Source organism: Ammospiza nelsoni, chromosome 3 (genome assembly GCF_027579445.1).
Source record: "Ammospiza nelsoni isolate bAmmNel1 chromosome 3, bAmmNel1.pri, whole genome shotgun sequence".
NCBI classification, from domain to species: Eukaryota; Metazoa; Chordata; class Aves; order Passeriformes; family Passerellidae; genus Ammospiza; species Ammospiza nelsoni.
Genome location: NC_080635.1, coordinates 111,981,475 through 111,997,778, shown reverse-complemented (window position 1 = coordinate 111,997,778; position 16,304 = coordinate 111,981,475). Strand labels below are relative to the sequence as shown.

The following is a 16,304-nucleotide window of genomic DNA, read 5'->3' as shown; positions in this document are numbered from 1 at the left end:
GCTGGAGCCTCTCTGTGATGGAGGCAGGCTCAGAGCTGGGGGTGCCCAGCTTGGACAAGGCTCCAGGGAAATCTCAGAGCCCCTTTCAGTGCCTAAAGGGGCTCAGGAGGGCTGGAAAAGGACTTTGGACAAGGGGGAATGGCTTCCTACTGCCAGAGCACGGGGTTAGATGGGATACGGGTGAGGAGGAGGCGGGAGCTGGGATGGAACTCCTGGAGAAGGCCAGGCTGGACGGGGCTTAGAGCAACCTGGGATAGTGGAAGGTGTCCCTGCCATGACAGGGGGTTGGAACTGGAAGGTTTTTCACGCCCCCTTCCCACGCCAACCCTCCCGCACCTCCATGGCGGCTCCGCTCCCCTCACGCTCACACGCGGAGGTTCGGGACCGCCGACTCCTTCCCGCTCCGCCTGTGCCGACACGCGCCTCAGCCAATCAGCGCCCGCCGCTGGCCGTCACACCAGTCGCGACGCTTCCCTATTGGCTGGCGCTGCCCTGGTGCGAGCGCGCCTTCGCCAATCGGCGCCGCGCCCGCCCCACCGAGCGATGTGCCGAGCGCTGTGATTGGCTGCGGGGCGGGGCTGGAGCGGCCCCGCCCGTGCCCGGTTAAGCGGCGGGTGGGGGGGGCGGCGGGAGCGCGCGGCGGCGGCGGGGTCTGAGCGCGGCCCCTATGGAGCTGCTACGGAAATGGCTGGGCCACCCCGAGGACATCTACAACCTGCTCCGCTTCAAGATGGGCGGCTACCGCGCCGTCATGCCGCGGATGGACACGGTGAGCGGCCAGGGATGCGCGGGCGGCGGGAAGCGCTTCGCTGTCGCCGGTGCGCGGTGCTCCCGGTGGGGAGCGGGGCACGGGAGGAGGAGGAGGAGGTGGGAGGCACTGTCATGTCCGGGCGCGGATACGGTGTTGCCATGGGTGACCATCCCATATCCAGCTTGTATAGGACTTTGCCCGGCTTTGTGCGCCTTGTGTGCGCCTCGGTGCTTCACGGTTGTACCGGCTCCGGGCATCCTATTGCATTGCTCCTACCGTGTGTGCATCCTACCGGTTCCGGGCATCCTGCTCATTGGTGCATCCCACCGGCTCCAAGCATCCCTGCTTTGCCCGGTGCCGGTACCCTGCGAGCTTCCCACCGGCTCCGAGCATCCCTTGCATTACTCGGTGCCGGACATCGCAGAGCCCCGGTGCTACCGGAGCTCCCCGCAGCTCCAGCCATCCCTTGCATTGCTCAGTGCCGGTATCCTGCCAGCATCCCACTGACTCCGAGCATCTCAGTCTTCCCATGCATTTCTCATTGCCCATACCCGCATTCATCCCCCTATCTCCGATCATCCCTTGCACTGCTCGCTGCCGGTACCCTGCGCGCATCCCCGGCTCTCCGTTCATCGCACGGCCCCGGCGCTGTCCGTACATGGCAGCTTGTCCGGCCGCGGCACGGGGCGGGTTAAGGGGCGGGTTTCAGGCCTGGGGCGGAGCGGAGCGGCCGCAGCCCCCCAATGCTGCCGCCCCCATGGCGGCCGGCTCCCGGGCCGTGTCCGTGCTCCGGCGGACACTGACGCTGTCCCCGCCGCGGAAACCCCCGCGGACAGCGGGACAGCGGCGGGGACAGCAGCAGCGGTGCGGAGCCCCCCCGGCCCCGCCGCCCGCTGCCGCCCCCCGGCTCCAACCCGCGGCCCCCGGCCCGCTCTGCCCTCAGGACTCACTGGGATGTGGCCTCCGAACCTGCTACCGGTACCTCAACCAGACCAGCCGCAGCTTCGCCGCCGTCATCCAGGCTCTGGATGGAGAGCTGCGGTGAGCGGGGGACACCGGGGAGGGGTGCGGTGACCGCCGGCAAGGCGGGTTTTTGGGGGGTGGTGGGTGGGGTGACATCCCAACGCTGGGGATCTTTGGGAGGGGGTGGGTGCAGCTTTCCCCTCGAACCCCTTGGTGATGGTGGGGGTAAATCTCCTCCCTGGGAGGTGGTGATGGAGGTGATGGTGGGGATAAATCTCCTCCCTGAGTGGTACAATGCCACCCCAACACTGGGCATCCCAGGGAACTTAGTGGCCTCCCAGTTTCAGGTCTCTCTAGGAGCTGATGGGTGTGATGCCCCCCAATACCAGAGCTGAGCCCATGCAGTACCTACCCCCAAATTGCATTTTTCTCTGGTGGAGATGCTGGGACACGCTCCCTCTCCCATCAGGAGCTGACTGGGCTCACTCAGCCCAGCCCCACCCCGTGCAGCAGGACGTGGGGATTTTCACGTCCCATCTGGCTGTGCCACATCCCCCCTCTGCATCACATCCCTCCCCAAACTGTGTCTCTGGGCTGAGCCTCCTGGCCAGCAGGCTGTTAAACACAGGGCCTGGCACTGTGCCCTGTGTGACACCCTGGGAATGTGTCCTGGCACTGCTGAGCTGGACAAAGGCTGGAGGGAGGAGGTGAGGAAAAACCTGGAGCTGACCAAGGGTCTGGGTCTTGCCTGGGAGGTGCTTTTGGAAGCAGTTGCCTCAAAACCTGTGCATTTATCACAGGGGGTTTGTTGCACACCCGTTTTTTGCTGTGCAGATTTTGCTGCCCTGTGCAGAAAAGCTTCAGACAGGAATAGTAACAGAGGATGTAAATAAAGCTCAGCTGGCCAGGGAGCCTCATGCCATGTAATTATTTTCCATATATAATTCCCTATATTCATTTGACAATTACTGATTTCAGTTTTTAAATCCCCAGTTAATCCCAAGATGGGTTGATGATTAGGGGTTCTGGAAGTTGTTCCAGACACATCTGGTGGCTCTGATCTGAGCAGTTGCAGGCACTACCCCAAACACTGTGTGGTCTGTGGGGTTTCTGAGCCCTGGTTTGGCATTTTGGATGGTGCCACATAACTGTGTCCAGTGTTTATGAAATGGTGTTTGCAGCCTGGTAGACAGGAAAGGCAGAGAAGTTCAGTGGTTTGGCTGAAATTGCATGGAAAAGTACAAATAGGGCCAAGAATTAAGCTTTTTATTTTCCATGCTTTTTCTGTGCAGGAATTAAGAAAAAAAATTAAGAAAACGCTATGAAACCTGTTAGCAATGTGTCTGCCCTGCACTTGCCTCAAACTTTTGCAGTTTTCTTGGTGTTTATTGTCATTTAATCCTTGCCCTGCAGTCCTGTAGGAGGATCACCCTTCAGGGCACAGAATTTCTGCCTGGCATCCTAAAAATGCTCTTGCCTGATCTTTGTAACCCAGCTTGGGCAGGGATGGTGGTTGGATTACAGCTGGCTCAGTAGTGGATCAGGAGAGGTTCATTTTCAAAGGATTTCCACCAGAAGATTTAGGGACAAACAAGGGAAATACAAAATAGGGAGGATAGAGAAATAGGCAGAGCCACAGCCTTACAGAAGGAAATAATTTTGCTGGATTAAAAAAGTGCTTGAATTGTTGTTGACCCCATCAGGGAATTCAGCTGGGCCCCTGTGGTTACAGACAGGCATCCCAGAAGGGCTGCTGGAAAATGGGGAACTTCTGGAGGAGTGCTTGGGGCAGTGCTTCCCTGGCCAGACAGGGTGTTGGTAGTTGAGCTGAAATGTTTGTTTCCTCTTTCCTGGCTTTTTTTTGACCCCATAAACCACTTATTTTGCTGGCCAAAGCCCTGTCCAGCTCATTGCTCCATGATTAGGGTGTTTCTGGGAAGGTGGGAGGCTCAAAACTGCAATTTCATCCACAGCTGAGCCAACAGCATCATAACTGCTGGTGGAGGAAAAGATTCTGATCCAAGCTCATAGCTCCTCTGCTGGTGATGGAGAGGAGAAGAGGGATGCTCCTGCCTCTCTGACAGGGAGAGAGGAGACCTCCTCACCTGGGCAGAAGGGAGCTGCACCCAGGACAGGGCTGAGCTTGAGCTCTGGAAGATCCAGACGTGTTCTTTCCAAGTGTCTGTTTCCATTTGTGCCATGGGTCTAAATTCAGTATGTGATGGAAGCTGGGGAGGCAGGGTACCCTTCCCTGGCCAGACAGAGTGTTGGTAGCTGAGCTGAGCTGTCTGGTTCCTCCTTCCTGGCTTTTTTTGGCCCCATGAACCACCTGTTTTGCTGGCCAGAGCCCTGTCCAGCTCATTGCTCCATGGTTAGGGTGTTTCTGGGAAGGTGGGAGGCTCAAAACTGCAATTTCATCCACAGCTGAGCCAACAGCATCATAACTGCTGTAGGAGTTCTGATCCAAGCTCACCTCTGCTGGTGATGGGGAGGAGAGGAGGGATGCTCCTGCCTCTCTGCTGCCAGTTCCACGCTCCTGCCTGGCTCTGGAACTCTTCAGGATCTGTTCTTGAGGGTCCAGCACAGGCTGTATGTCCTGGCAAGGAGAGAGGAGACCTCCTCACCTGGATCTCTGGAAGATCCAGACTTGTTCTTTGCTTCCATTTGTGCCATGGGTCTAAATTCAGTATGTGATGGAAGTTAGGGAGGCAGACAAGGTCTGGATGCAGAATTTGGGTTAAATAAGTGTTTTAACTGTGCTGGGTTCTGGAATTACTGCTGGCTCTTCCCTGGGCATGATGCCCATGTGAGAGGTGCCTCTGGGATGGTATTTCCAGGTTCTGCTCTGCCTTTCTTGGCGGCTCCTGGAAGCAGATTGGAGCCTTGGGCACTTGCATCCTGTTGGATGAACATTTACAGTCTGGCTGGAATGGAAAAACTCAGTCATGCAGAGGAACAGGAGCACGAGAGCTGCTCATGTGGTGTGACAGAGGTGTTAAATACCCTTCTAGTCAAGGAAAAAAAGCCAAATTTTACAGTATTGACTCTAAGAGCAAGTCAGTTTTCCCTGGATGATTAATCACTGCTTGCACAGGAGTACAACACTGTCACCTGGTAATTAGCATTTAAGCAGACCAAGCAACTTTCCATTTGTTAAACAATTAATAAATGCCTCCTCTCCTTGGCATATATCCCTGTGCTCATGGAGATCTGGGGATTATTTAATATAAATCCTGTTGCAAACAGCATTTCTTGCCATCAGGACTTGGTTTTGTTTGGTTGGTTTTTTTTCTTCAGCTGTAGAAATGTGGAGGCAGGGAGGGGGAAGGAAACAGGGATAGGGAAGGCAGGAGTGGTGGGAGCAGGAGGGGAGGTGGCTCTCCAGCAGGTTCCTGCTGGGATATTGGGATACATAGGCTGCCTCCAGTGTCTTGCTCCTGGAGATATAAAATACAGGCTGATTTTGGTTCTTTCTGCCAGTCCTAATGTTCCTGTTGCACAGTGTGACCCCTTTATTCCCCCCCAACAAAGGACAGGAATATTTTACCCCAACAGGGTAAAAAGTGTGCAGAGAAGAGGGAATGATGGGGAAAACACACCTGGTTTTTTCCCCCCTTCACTATTTGACATTTGCTTTTCCAAATAAGCTGACTTTGGGCTCTGTCCTCTGGGTCCAGGTGAGTGCTGGCCTTGCTTGCAGCGTTGGATCTTCCCTGCTTAGGGAGCTCACAGGCCTGACCCTTCCCTGATGCACATCTTAGAAACCCCCAGATCATGCTGTACCTCTCTGATACACATCCTAGAAACCCCAAAATCATGCTGTAGTTCTCCTCATGAGGGAAAATCCTGGAATTCCTATGGATGACATGAGCATCCCGTTAGATGTCATGGTCCCAATGCTGCACAAGTTGCACTCCCAAATCTACCAGCCAGACTGGAAGTACACATCTAAAAACACATCTTAGAAACCCCAAAATGATGCTGTAGTTCCCTGATATACATCTTAGGAACCCCAAAATCATGCTGTAGTTCTCCTCATGAGAGAAAATCCTGGATTTCCTAACCTGGCTGGTATCTTCCAAAGGCACCTGGCAGTGCCACCCTGTGACACGCTGAGCTCAAAGTGCCTCTGCTGAAGGCTCTGTGGTTAATCCCAGCTGGTTGTCCTGCCTCCTAGGCACTCCCAAGTAAAAGTTTACTGGTTTTTCTCCCTTTCCAGCCATGCAGTGTGTATATTCTACCTGGTTCTCCGTGCCCTGGACACTGTAGAGGATGACATGAGCATCCCTTTGGATGTCAAGGTCCCGATGCTGCACGAGTTCCACTCCCATCTCTACCAGCCAGACTGGAAGTACACAGAGAGCAAGGAGAAGGACAGGCAGGTGCTGGAAGACTTCCCAACGGTAAGGCAGCCTCCTCCTTGCTCCTGGTGGCACCTCTGGGTGCCTGGTTGTCTCCATGTGGTGCCTGCAGAGCTTCCCAAGGGCTCCACCACCTGCTTGTGGGGCTGAGTGCCAAACTGGGGTGAGAAATTCAAACATTGTGCAATGATGTGGGGCAGAGGGGATCTGGCTGTGGAAAAGTTCCAGCCCTTGGAAAGTGTCTTCTTGCCTCCTCTGCTGGAAGAGCAGATGACCATTGTCTTGTGGAGAGAGATTTGGGGTTGTTACCCAGCACAGTGAATTGTATTTGTGGCGTGTTCTGGTGAAGGAAGGAATGATGAATTTGGCTTGATGTTTTTAGAAGGTTAATTTATGATTATATTATATTACATTACATTATATTATATTATACTATAGAATACAGAAAGGATATTTATAGAATGCTAAAAAGATAATAATGAAAACTCGTGATTCCTTTGAGTCTCAACACAACTTAGTACTGATTGGCCAATGAGTCAAAACAACTCGCACCAGAAACCAATAAAACAATTACTTGTAAATAAACAATCTTTAAACACATTTCATATAAGCAAAACAAAAGAAAAGTTAATAAGATAATTACTGGGGGTTTTTTTCTCTGAGGCTTTTCAGCTTCTCAAGAGAAAAATCTTAGACAAAGAGATGTAAATGTAAATGTAACACCTGTGTGCACAGTGGGAGGTGTCCCTGCACTCAGGTAGGGCAGAGGGTGGAATGAGATGAGCTTTAAGGTCCCTTCCCACCCAAACCATTCCATAACTCTGTGATACAAGACAAAAAGCACCCTCACTGTTATTAGTAACAAGATTGTGTTGATTTTTTTTATTATTGAGCTGATTTTTAGTGTTTTTTTTTTCTTTGCTCTGTTTAAGAAAAAACATGTAATAGTTCTGGTGAGGAGCATCTCATTTTCAGAGGATGTTCTGTTTTGTTCAAGTTTTTACCATTTTTAATTTATTCTGCCCTTTTCAGGCTTTCCCTAGCAGTGGGAATGGGGTGGTTCTTTGGGGAACTGGGGTGTGTTGGGAGTTCTGATGCTCAGGTTTGGAGTGTGGAGTGCTATAGGGGATGTCTGTGTTGGGATTCTTGGCAACAACAATGTGGGTAAAGTAGGTAAGTCAGTGGATTGGCTTTAGAGGAGCTTTTGAGAAGGTGTTTGTGGGACTTTGCTGTTCTCTCTTGGTGTATGTGTTATTTATTTGAGGCAATCCATGCTTAGGTATGATTTTTATTTTTTTAACATTTTAAACGAATATTTTAATAATTATCCTAATAAATATAATTTAACTCAATATTTTTATATCTATTGTTTTAATATTTAAAATAATTTTTAATATTTTAATAAATGTTTAAATAAATAAATAAAAATAGATAAAATAAAAAAATAAATAAACCAGTGCTCAGGTACTATTTTAATAATTTTAGTAATCATAAAATTGTAGAACTATGGAATTGTTGGGTGTGGTGGGACCATAAAGCTCATCCCATCCCATCCCCTGCCAAGGCAGGGATACCTTCCACTAGACCAGGTTATTCCAAGCCCTATCCCTGAATTTTTTGGGGGGGCATTCACAGCTTCTCTGGGCATGCTCTGCCAGTGCCTCACCACCCTTACAGTGAAAAACTTCTAATAATATTTCCTAGAGGTGCATTTGCAGGCTGTGCTCCTCTTGGAAGGGGACTGAAGCCGCAGAGGCAGAAGCAGAGTGAATACATTTATTTTACAGACAAACCCTTATTGCACAAAACCCCTGGGCTGGCTGCAGCCCCCCAGTGATGGAGAATAAAGCTTAGCACAGTAAAACATGATGCTCCACATTTTTGGGAAAAGGAAGATGCACTTTTTAATATTTTTTTTCAGTGTGAGAGTGATGGAGACACTGCAGGTGTCCCTGCCCATAGTAGGGGTGTTGGAACTAGAAGATCTTCAAGGTCATTTCCAACTCAACCCACTCTGTAATTCCATCATCACTTAACTGGACATGCAATAGAAGGATTTCTCACTTCCCTCACTGCTTGATGCCTTTCCAGTTGTGCCAAATGTGTGAAGCTAGAGCTGGAGAGGGCTGGGGAGAGCAGAGCACCAGAAACCTCCCACGGGTCTTTTCCATGGCTGGTGTGATGGAATGCTCTCGAATTACAGAGGAAAACAGCTCTGTGTACCAAGTGCAGCCAGTTTTGTCCTGCAGCTCCCAGATGATACCAGTCCAAGGCCACAGAGCCTTCCCAGAGATTCTGCTGTGTCTGATCTCCTGCCAGAGACCATCCTGTTTAGACTGGGAACAGGCTAAGCCTGAGCTCCAAGGACCTTGAAACAGCTCAGGTTGAGGGAGTTGTCCCAGATCTCCAGCCAGGGCAGGATTAGAGCCTGGTAAACAGTATTTTTCTGATTTGTTAAACAGTATTTTTCTGATTTGTTAATAAATGTTGAACTGTGCTGCTTGTTTTTTTTTCCTTCCTGAACACTCTCTTTCTGTTTTTACCACGCTACAGATCTCCATGGAGTTCAGAAAACTGTCCAAGGTCTACCAGGATGTGATTTCAGATATTTGTCACAGGATGGGTGTTGGGATGGCAGAGTTCTTGGAGAAAAAGGTGGATTCTCAGCATGAGTGGGACAAGGTGAGTGAGCCCAGACTGAGGAATGGACTGAGCTTGAGCAGGGTCATGAAGTTAAGGTTTGGAAAAGCCCTCTGAGATCACTAAGCCCAACCATTCCACCAGCACTGCCAAGGCCACCACAGAACTGTGTCCCCAAGTGCCACATCCACAGGTTTTTTTGAACACTTCCAGGTAGGGCCCACCTTGTCTATATGAAAGGAGTAGACAGACCATCCCTGTTAGGAAAAAGTGTTTTCATTGGAAAGCTGAGACATCCCAGGGAGACCTTGCATCAAATGAACTCTCAATTGCTTTTTGTAAAACTCACTGTGGCAAACAGGCAGCTCTTTGTAACTGCTCCTTTTATCTTGGTTTTTTTTTTTTTTCCCTCCTTTCCCAACTTGGCACCTCCTTGGCAGTATTGTCACTACGTTGCTGGGCTGGTGGGGATTGGCCTCTCCCGTCTCTTCTCTGCATCAGAGCTGGAAGATTCCATCGTGGGGCAGGACACAGAGCTGGCAAACTCCATGGGCCTCTTCCTGCAGAAAACCAACATCATCCGTGACTACCTGGAGGACCAGATGGAGGGAAGGGAGTTCTGGCCCAGAGAGGTGAGGAAAAACCTCATAAAATTGCTGCTGTTGGCTGTACATCTTCTTGGTAGTGGCAGTTCTGGCTGACATCTGTCTGCAGCTTTCTGGGTACAGATGTGAGCACAAGGTGTTGCCACTACACACTGCAAGAGCTACTTAGGCAGCTGTTTCTCCTCTCTGCTAGGTTTTCTGTAGGAATGAGGGAGGATGAGACTGGCAGAGATACCCAAAAGCTCCCAAAAAGCAGGATCAGCTTTGCCTGTGCCTGACATGACATCCAAAAATTTTTCTCTCCCTTTTCCATGTGGCTCAGCTGTCTCACAGGGCTTTTCTTGATGTGTGACTCACCTTTTCCTTGCCCTCCCTAGGAAAGATGTGGAGATGAGTTTCATCCTCCTCCTTTACCATCTCTTTGTGTGCACCAAGGCCACTGTCACATCCCCACAGCCTGCCCTTCCTGCTTTTCTTTACCCCAAGGCTGTTGTGTGGGGGTTTTTGGTGCTTCTTGTTGCTCTCCCAGACCTGCTGTCTCTCTGATGACATCAATGCACCCTCCAGCTCAGGAACACTTATCTTGGTGTTTAGGTTTGGAGCAGATATGCCAAGAAGCTGTCAGACCTTGCCAAGCCAGAGAACATCGACGTGGCCGTGCAGTGCCTCAATGAGCTCATCACCAACGCCCTCCACCACGTCCCCGATGTCCTCACCTACCTGTCCCGCCTCAAAAACCAAAGTGTCTTCAACTTCTGCGCTATCCCCCAGGTGAGCTGAGCTTCCAAGTGGTTCCTCACCCTCTGCAGCCCAGCTGGTGAGGAGCTGGAGGTGGAGGAGGTTCTGTGTTGTTGTTTTTTTTGCTTTTTTCTTGGCTCCTGCTGTTTCTGCTGTTGTTGAGGTTGTGCCTCCACTCCAAGGATGTAACTCTGGACAGGGTGGCTCTTTGGCAAGTTCCTTCCAGTGCAAGTTGCTGTCTCTCCTCAGGTGATGGCCATTGCCACGCTGGCTGCCTGCTACAACAACCAGCAGGTGTTCAGGGGGGTGGTGAAGATCCGCAAGGGCCAGGCCGTCACCCTCATGATGAATGCCACCAATATCCAAGCTGTCAAAGCCATCATGTACCAGTATGTGGAAGAGGTAGGCTCAGCAGTTTGGTTTCAGTCATTTCTGGCTGTTCCTGTCCCTGTTTTTGGAGTGGAGTTGGGAGTACATGGGAATCTGTTAATTTTATCCTTGGCTCAGTGGTGGTGGGGAGTTATGACCCTGATGTGGTTTTGGTCTGAACCAAACTGTGCTTGATGTGTTCCTTTGAATGTTCCCTGGGTCTGGGTGTCTATTGGGAAGTAGGGACTGGGGCCAGGGGCATCCTGGCCTGGACCAGCAATAGTGTGTCCAGCAGCAGGGCCAGGGTAGTGCTCATCCCCTTGAGCCAATTCTGGGGTCAGTTCTGGGCCACTCACAACACAAAGGACATTGAGGGGCTGGAGCCTGTCCAGAGAAGGGAATGGAGCTGGGGAAGGGGCTGGAGCACCAGGAGGGGTTGAAGGAGCTGGGGAAGGGCTCAGCCTGGAGAAAAAGTGTCTCAAGGGGGACCTTATGACTTCCTCCTGACTCCACAGGGTCCTGTGGAGATTAAAAGTTCACATGGAAAGTCAACTGGTGGGTGCTTTAATGGGAAAAAAAACAACTCCCTTTCCCAAAACCCAATTCCAGTGAAGGCTATTAAATAAAAACACTTCTGCAGCAGGGAGACCCCAAACCATGGGTTATTAGAGCTGCCCTTGTGTACTGGCTGATCCCATGGCAAGGGACAGTGACACTGCAGGGCTTTAACCCAGGAGAGGGTCTCTGCTTGAGCCCACCTTGCTCAGACTCCTGCAGAGGAGTATCTCAGAAAGCCATGAGAAGAAACCCCCAAATGCCACAGAATCAGGTGATGATGAGGCTGTTCCAGGCAGGAATGTTCCCACTGGTTTCAGGTGGGCCGGTCGGCCATCCTCCAGACAGTGAATGAGGATTGCAGGGTGAGAACCCCTGATCCCAGTAACACCACTGGGGCTTGAGGGATCGTGTCCAAAGCCATGTGGTCCATGTCCCATCATGGGGTGCCCTCAAGAGGCAGCTTGGCTTAGTGCACGTCCCAAGGGAAGTAGAAAAGGGATGGGCCCCTGTGACTGTGTTCGGTGGGAAGAGATGAGGATCTGACTCCATGTTTCAGAAGGCTTGATTTATTATGTTATGATATATATTATATTAAAACTGCACTAAAAGAATAGAAGAAAGGATTTCATCAGTAGGCTAGCTAAGAATAGAAAAAGAATGAATGAATAACAAAGGCTTGTGGCTCGGACAGAGAGTCCAAGCCAGCTGACTGTGATTGGCCATTAATTAGAAACAACCACATGAGACCAATCACAGATGCACCTGTTGCATTCCACAGCAGCAGATAATCAATGTTTACATTTTGTTCCTGAGGCCTCCCAGCTTCACTGGAGGAAAAATCCTAAGGAAAGGATTTTTCATAAAGGATGTCTGTGACAGGCCTCTGGCCCCATCCAGCTGTCCCTTGCTTCATGTCGCTCCACTGCCAACATCACTCTTGGCCCTCAAAACTTCAACCTTCTCCCATTTTCCTCCCTTAAACTCCCTGTGCCACCTTGAAATTTGATACCATGTGCTGGCAGCACAGCCTGGCCGAGAAGGAGGAAGAGGGAGTGCAGGGGGGGCATGGTGAGAAGTCATGGGAGAGAAGTCGTGGATGAGAAGTCGTGGGAGAGCAGACTGAGATTTTAACCCTTTTCTTGAATAATGGAAACCTTACAAGTACTGATCCTCCTGGATCTGAATGAGAAGAGAGATAGAGATGAAATGGAGGAAGAAATGGGCAAATGTGATCAAAGTTCGTGCAGGTGAAAGATGTCGGAAGAGTGGAGAAGAATCTTAGGTGGGAGGAGGTGATGGAGTGGCCTTTGGCTGGACTTTTCTTGTATAGCCATGGACAGAACCATGTTTCCTGTGACACAGAGACTGCATCTAGGTGGGGAAGGAATGGCTTGGAGCCGAGAGTGCAGTGATATTATGGGAGTGCATGAACAGAGACAACACATGAGGAGGGTGGTGGTTGGTGCCCTGATCTTCAGTGGAGGAGAAGATCTCTGTTCTTGAGACCCCTTGGCCCCAGGGGGTGAAATTTGGGTGGGGACACGTGTCCCAAAAGTGAGAGACTGTGCTCTTTTTTGGAACTGGGCAAAGCATCCTTAAAAGGGGAACCCTAGAAGCAGCTCTGGTCCATGTGCAGTGGTGAGAGCACTGGGCATGGAAGGAAGATGTCAGGAATGCAATGATCTCTGGGCAGTGCCATGTGTGACAGGAAACACAAGAGGTCTCAACTGTGTTTGGAGGGGAAGCCTATGGCACAAGGGGGACTCCTCACTCCTTGATGAACTGAGAATTGATTGTCTAAAGGGTGGTGATGGACCGAGAGTTGGTGATCTGAGGGATGGATGGATGTATTGGAAATTTGGTGGGGGGGAGGAGGAGGAAATGTTTTTGGAAGGTTTTCATTTTTCCTATGTATTTCTTTTTACATATAGTTTGTAGCTTAGTTAATAAAGTTTTCTTTATTTCTAAGTGGGGGCCTGCTTTGCTCTATTCCTGGTCACATCTCACAGCAGACACCAGGGAGAGGGTATTTTCATGAAAGGCACTGGCATTGTGCCAGTGTCAAACCATGACAGGGGAGGAGGAAATGTTTTTGGAAGGTTTTCATTCTTTCAGTGTGTTTCTTTCTACATATAGTTTTCTATATGTAAAGTTTTCTCTATGTATAGTTTTCTAAAGTTTTCTCTTCTTTATTTCTAAGTGGCGGCCTGCTTTGCTCTACTCCTGGTCACATCTCACAGCAGGCAGCAGGGAGAATGTATTTTCATGGGGGCACTGGCATTGGCGCCAGCATCAAACCATGACAGGGGAGGAGGAAATGTTTTTGGAAGGTTTTCATTCTTTCAGTGTGTTTCTTTTTACATACAGTTGTAGTTTAGTTCATAAAGTTTTCTTTATTTCTAAGTGGGGGCCTGCTTTCCTGGTCACATCTCACAGCAGGCAGCAGGGAGAATGTATTTACATGGGGGGCACTGGTATTGGCGTCAGTGTCAAACCATGACAGGGGAGGAGGAAATGTTTTTGGAAGATTTTCATTCATTCTTTCTTTTTTTTTTTTTTTTTTTTTACATATAGTTGTAGTTTAGTTCATAAAGTTTTCTCTTCTTTATTTCTAAGCGGGAGCCTGCTTTGCTTATTCCTGGTCACATCTCACAGCAGACACCAGGCAGAATGTATATTTTCGTGGGGGACACTGGCATTGGCGCCAGCGTCAAACCATGACAGAGCCCTACACAGGGTATTTATTTACATAAATAGGAGCCCTAACTCCTCCTCCCTCCCTCCTCCTGCTGCAGATCTACCAGAAGATGCCGAGCACGGACCCCTCGTGCCGCAGGACGCAGCAGGCGATCGCCGCCGTCCGCGCCGCCAGCCTGCCCGCCGGCCCCATGGCCTCCCGCCACCACTACTCGCCCATCTACCTGTCCTGTGCCATGCTGCTGGCTGCCCTGAGCTGGCAGTACCTCAGCACCCTCTCCAAGGCCACCGAGGAGTACGTGCAGGCAGGGGACAACTGAAGGGCACCGCAGGGTGGGGGGATGATGGTGGCAGATGGGTGGCAGGAGGTCACTCAGTTGTGGGGGGGCCCAGCACTGGGATGGTGACGAGGATGGGACACTGGGGAGCTGCAGCCCCTGGGGTGACAGTGTGGCACTGCTGGACTCCATCCTCACTGCCCTTGCTGTCTGCAAATGCTGACTGGAGTCTCAGTGTTTGGAGTTGAGTGGTTTTTTTCCCCCATTCTTTCCTGTTTAACTGAATATTTCTGGTGATTTTATTTTTGTTTGTTTGTTTTGGTTTTTTTTCCATTAGGATGGTTTGAAATAGAAACTCCAGTTGTTTCTTTTCTTCCTTGAGATTTGAGGCATCTTTCCAGCTCACAGCTGAGCAAAACCCAGAAGTTTTGCCTCCCTTTCTTAAGCAGCCTCTTCTCCCTCACCTCTGGTGCCTGCTCCATGCTGGAAAGATGCTGCTTCAGCTGGGAGAGGAATGTGCTTCCTTATCCAAGGAAAAAGCTCTGGCCACTTTCTGGCCCTCAGTGATTGACATCCTGCAGCCTGGAAGCAGGCAGATTGTAGCCACATTTCTGTTGTGCTGAAGGATGCTGAAATGAGCCCTTTTAATGTTAAATATATGAGAGGTGAGGTACTCTGTCCACCTGAATGTACCCCCAGCTGAAAGGCAGCTGTGCAGCTGGGACAGATGGCCCCTGCAGTGACACAGATCTTGTTTCAGCAGTGGGGAAATGGTTAAAATGAGAAGGGAGCTGCCAGCACAGCCCTGAGCTCATAACCCCAGGCCTGGACCCACAGCAGGCTCTGGGCTCTGCACTGACCCAGCCCAGGGCATGGGTGGCAGAGCAGGGCAGGGGAGGGAGGGTTTGCACCCTGCTGTCCCTCATGGGATGCTTTTTTAGGGTGGCTTTGCTCACCCTGGAAGCCAGGAGTGATCCCTGCCAGGAGTTGGGAAGGCTGGAGCCACCAGGGGGTGACCAGGGCAGGTTTCCCTGACCCACTTGGCTCTGGCTCTGGGTCAGAGTGATGTGTGAGCTGCAGGAGGCTCCCACTGCTGTCTTCAAACACGTCAGGCTGGCCTCACAAGAGGAAACAGCACTCTGAAGGCAAGTCCTGTTCTCCTGGGATGGATTGTTGTTTGCAAGGTCCCTACCCACCCCCTTCAAATGCTGCTTTGCTGTCCTGAAGGGAAGGAGAGCTGAAATCCTGGTCTAGGACAGAGCTGCCAGGTGCAGGGCGGTGGCTTTGCAAGGCCAAGCCCTGGTCAGGCTGTTACTCAGAAGGAGAGCCCCTACTCCACAGTTCCTGGTGTAGATTTAAGCTGTTGTTCTAAAGAAACTCGTGGTAGCTCTCTTTGTGCAGCTTCCAGTCTTGTTGAAATTAAAAGTTTTCTTTGGAAAAAAAAATGCTGGGTCCTCTTTTTTTTTTTTTTTTTTTTTTTTTCTCAGCTGTCATGTCTTTTGCAGCAGCAATTTCCCCACAAGTTAAAAGCCCTCAGCTTATAAAACTCCAGTGCTCCCTTGGTGACAACTGAGTATCAAAGTACAGCCCAGTGTGACAGACCTGGGGGAAGAATATTAACCAGAGGGACAGTTGAGAGTCTATAAATTCACCTTGAAGGGAGTGGTGGCACAGCCCTGGGCTGCAGGCACGTGTTCCAGGGCCCTGGTGCATCCTCAGGGATGCTGGGGACAGGTCCTGGCTGCTCTCTGCTCAGGGTGGAAGCACCTTCCCCATCCCAAGGGCAGCTGTCACCAGCAGGGCCACAGGACAGGGCTGGCAGTGACCACACCTGCACAAGGGAGGGGATTCTGTCCCTCTCAGGTGAGACCCCACCTGCAGAGCTGCCTCCACTATCAGGAGGATGTGGAGCTGCTCAGAGAGTCCAGAGGAGGCCACAGAGGTGCTCCAAGGGCTGGAGCCCCTCTGCTCTGGAGCCAGGCTGGAGGAACTGGGGGTGTTCCCCTGGAGAAGGATCCAGGGAGAGCTCAGAGCCCCTTCCAGGGCCTAAAGGGGCTCCAGGAGAGCTGGAGAGGGACTGGGGACAAGGGATGGAGGGACAGGACACAGGGAATGGCTTCCCACTGCCAGAGGGCAGGGATAAGGTGCGTTATTAGGAGGAAATCCTTCCCTTTGGGGGTGGTGAGGCCCTGGCACAGGGTGCCCACAGAAGCTGTGGCTGTCCCTGGATCCCTGCAAGTGTCCAAGTCCAGGCTGGACAGGGCTTGGATCAACCTGGGACAGTGGAAGGTGTCCCTGCCCATGGCAGGGGGTAGCACTGGATGATCTTTACGGTCCCTCCCAA

At 51.1% G+C, this 16,304-nt stretch overlaps 1 protein-coding gene across 1 annotated transcript; it reads left to right on the top strand.

Annotated features, from left to right (window-relative positions):
• The first annotated feature begins 631 nt into the window (after window positions 1-631).
• FDFT1 (farnesyl-diphosphate farnesyltransferase 1) lies at window positions 632-15,405 on the top strand. The gene is made up of 8 exons (XM_059469331.1): window positions 632-769; window positions 1,695-1,792; window positions 5,934-6,117; window positions 8,629-8,757; window positions 9,156-9,347; window positions 9,915-10,091; window positions 10,308-10,460; window positions 13,781-15,405. Exons 1-8 carry the CDS (start codon window positions 668-670, stop codon window positions 14,000-14,002), a joined length of 1,257 nt encoding a protein of 418 aa, XP_059325314.1. The 5' UTR covers window positions 632-667; the 3' UTR covers window positions 14,003-15,405.
• The last annotated feature ends 899 nt before the right edge of the window (window positions 15,406-16,304 follow it).

Excerpts from the sequence above, each read along its gene's own strand:
- FDFT1 (XM_059469331.1), top strand. The coding sequence starts at position 668 with ATGGAGCTGCTACGGAAATGGCTGGGCCACCCCGAGGACATCTACAAC. Across the intron at positions 10,092-10,307 it reads ACTTCTGCGCTATCCCCCAG|GTGATGGCCATTGCCACGCT; the intron begins GTGAGCTGAGCT and ends GTCTCTCCTCAG. Across the intron at positions 10,461-13,780 it reads TGTACCAGTATGTGGAAGAG|ATCTACCAGAAGATGCCGAG; the intron begins GTAGGCTCAGCA and ends CTCCTGCTGCAG.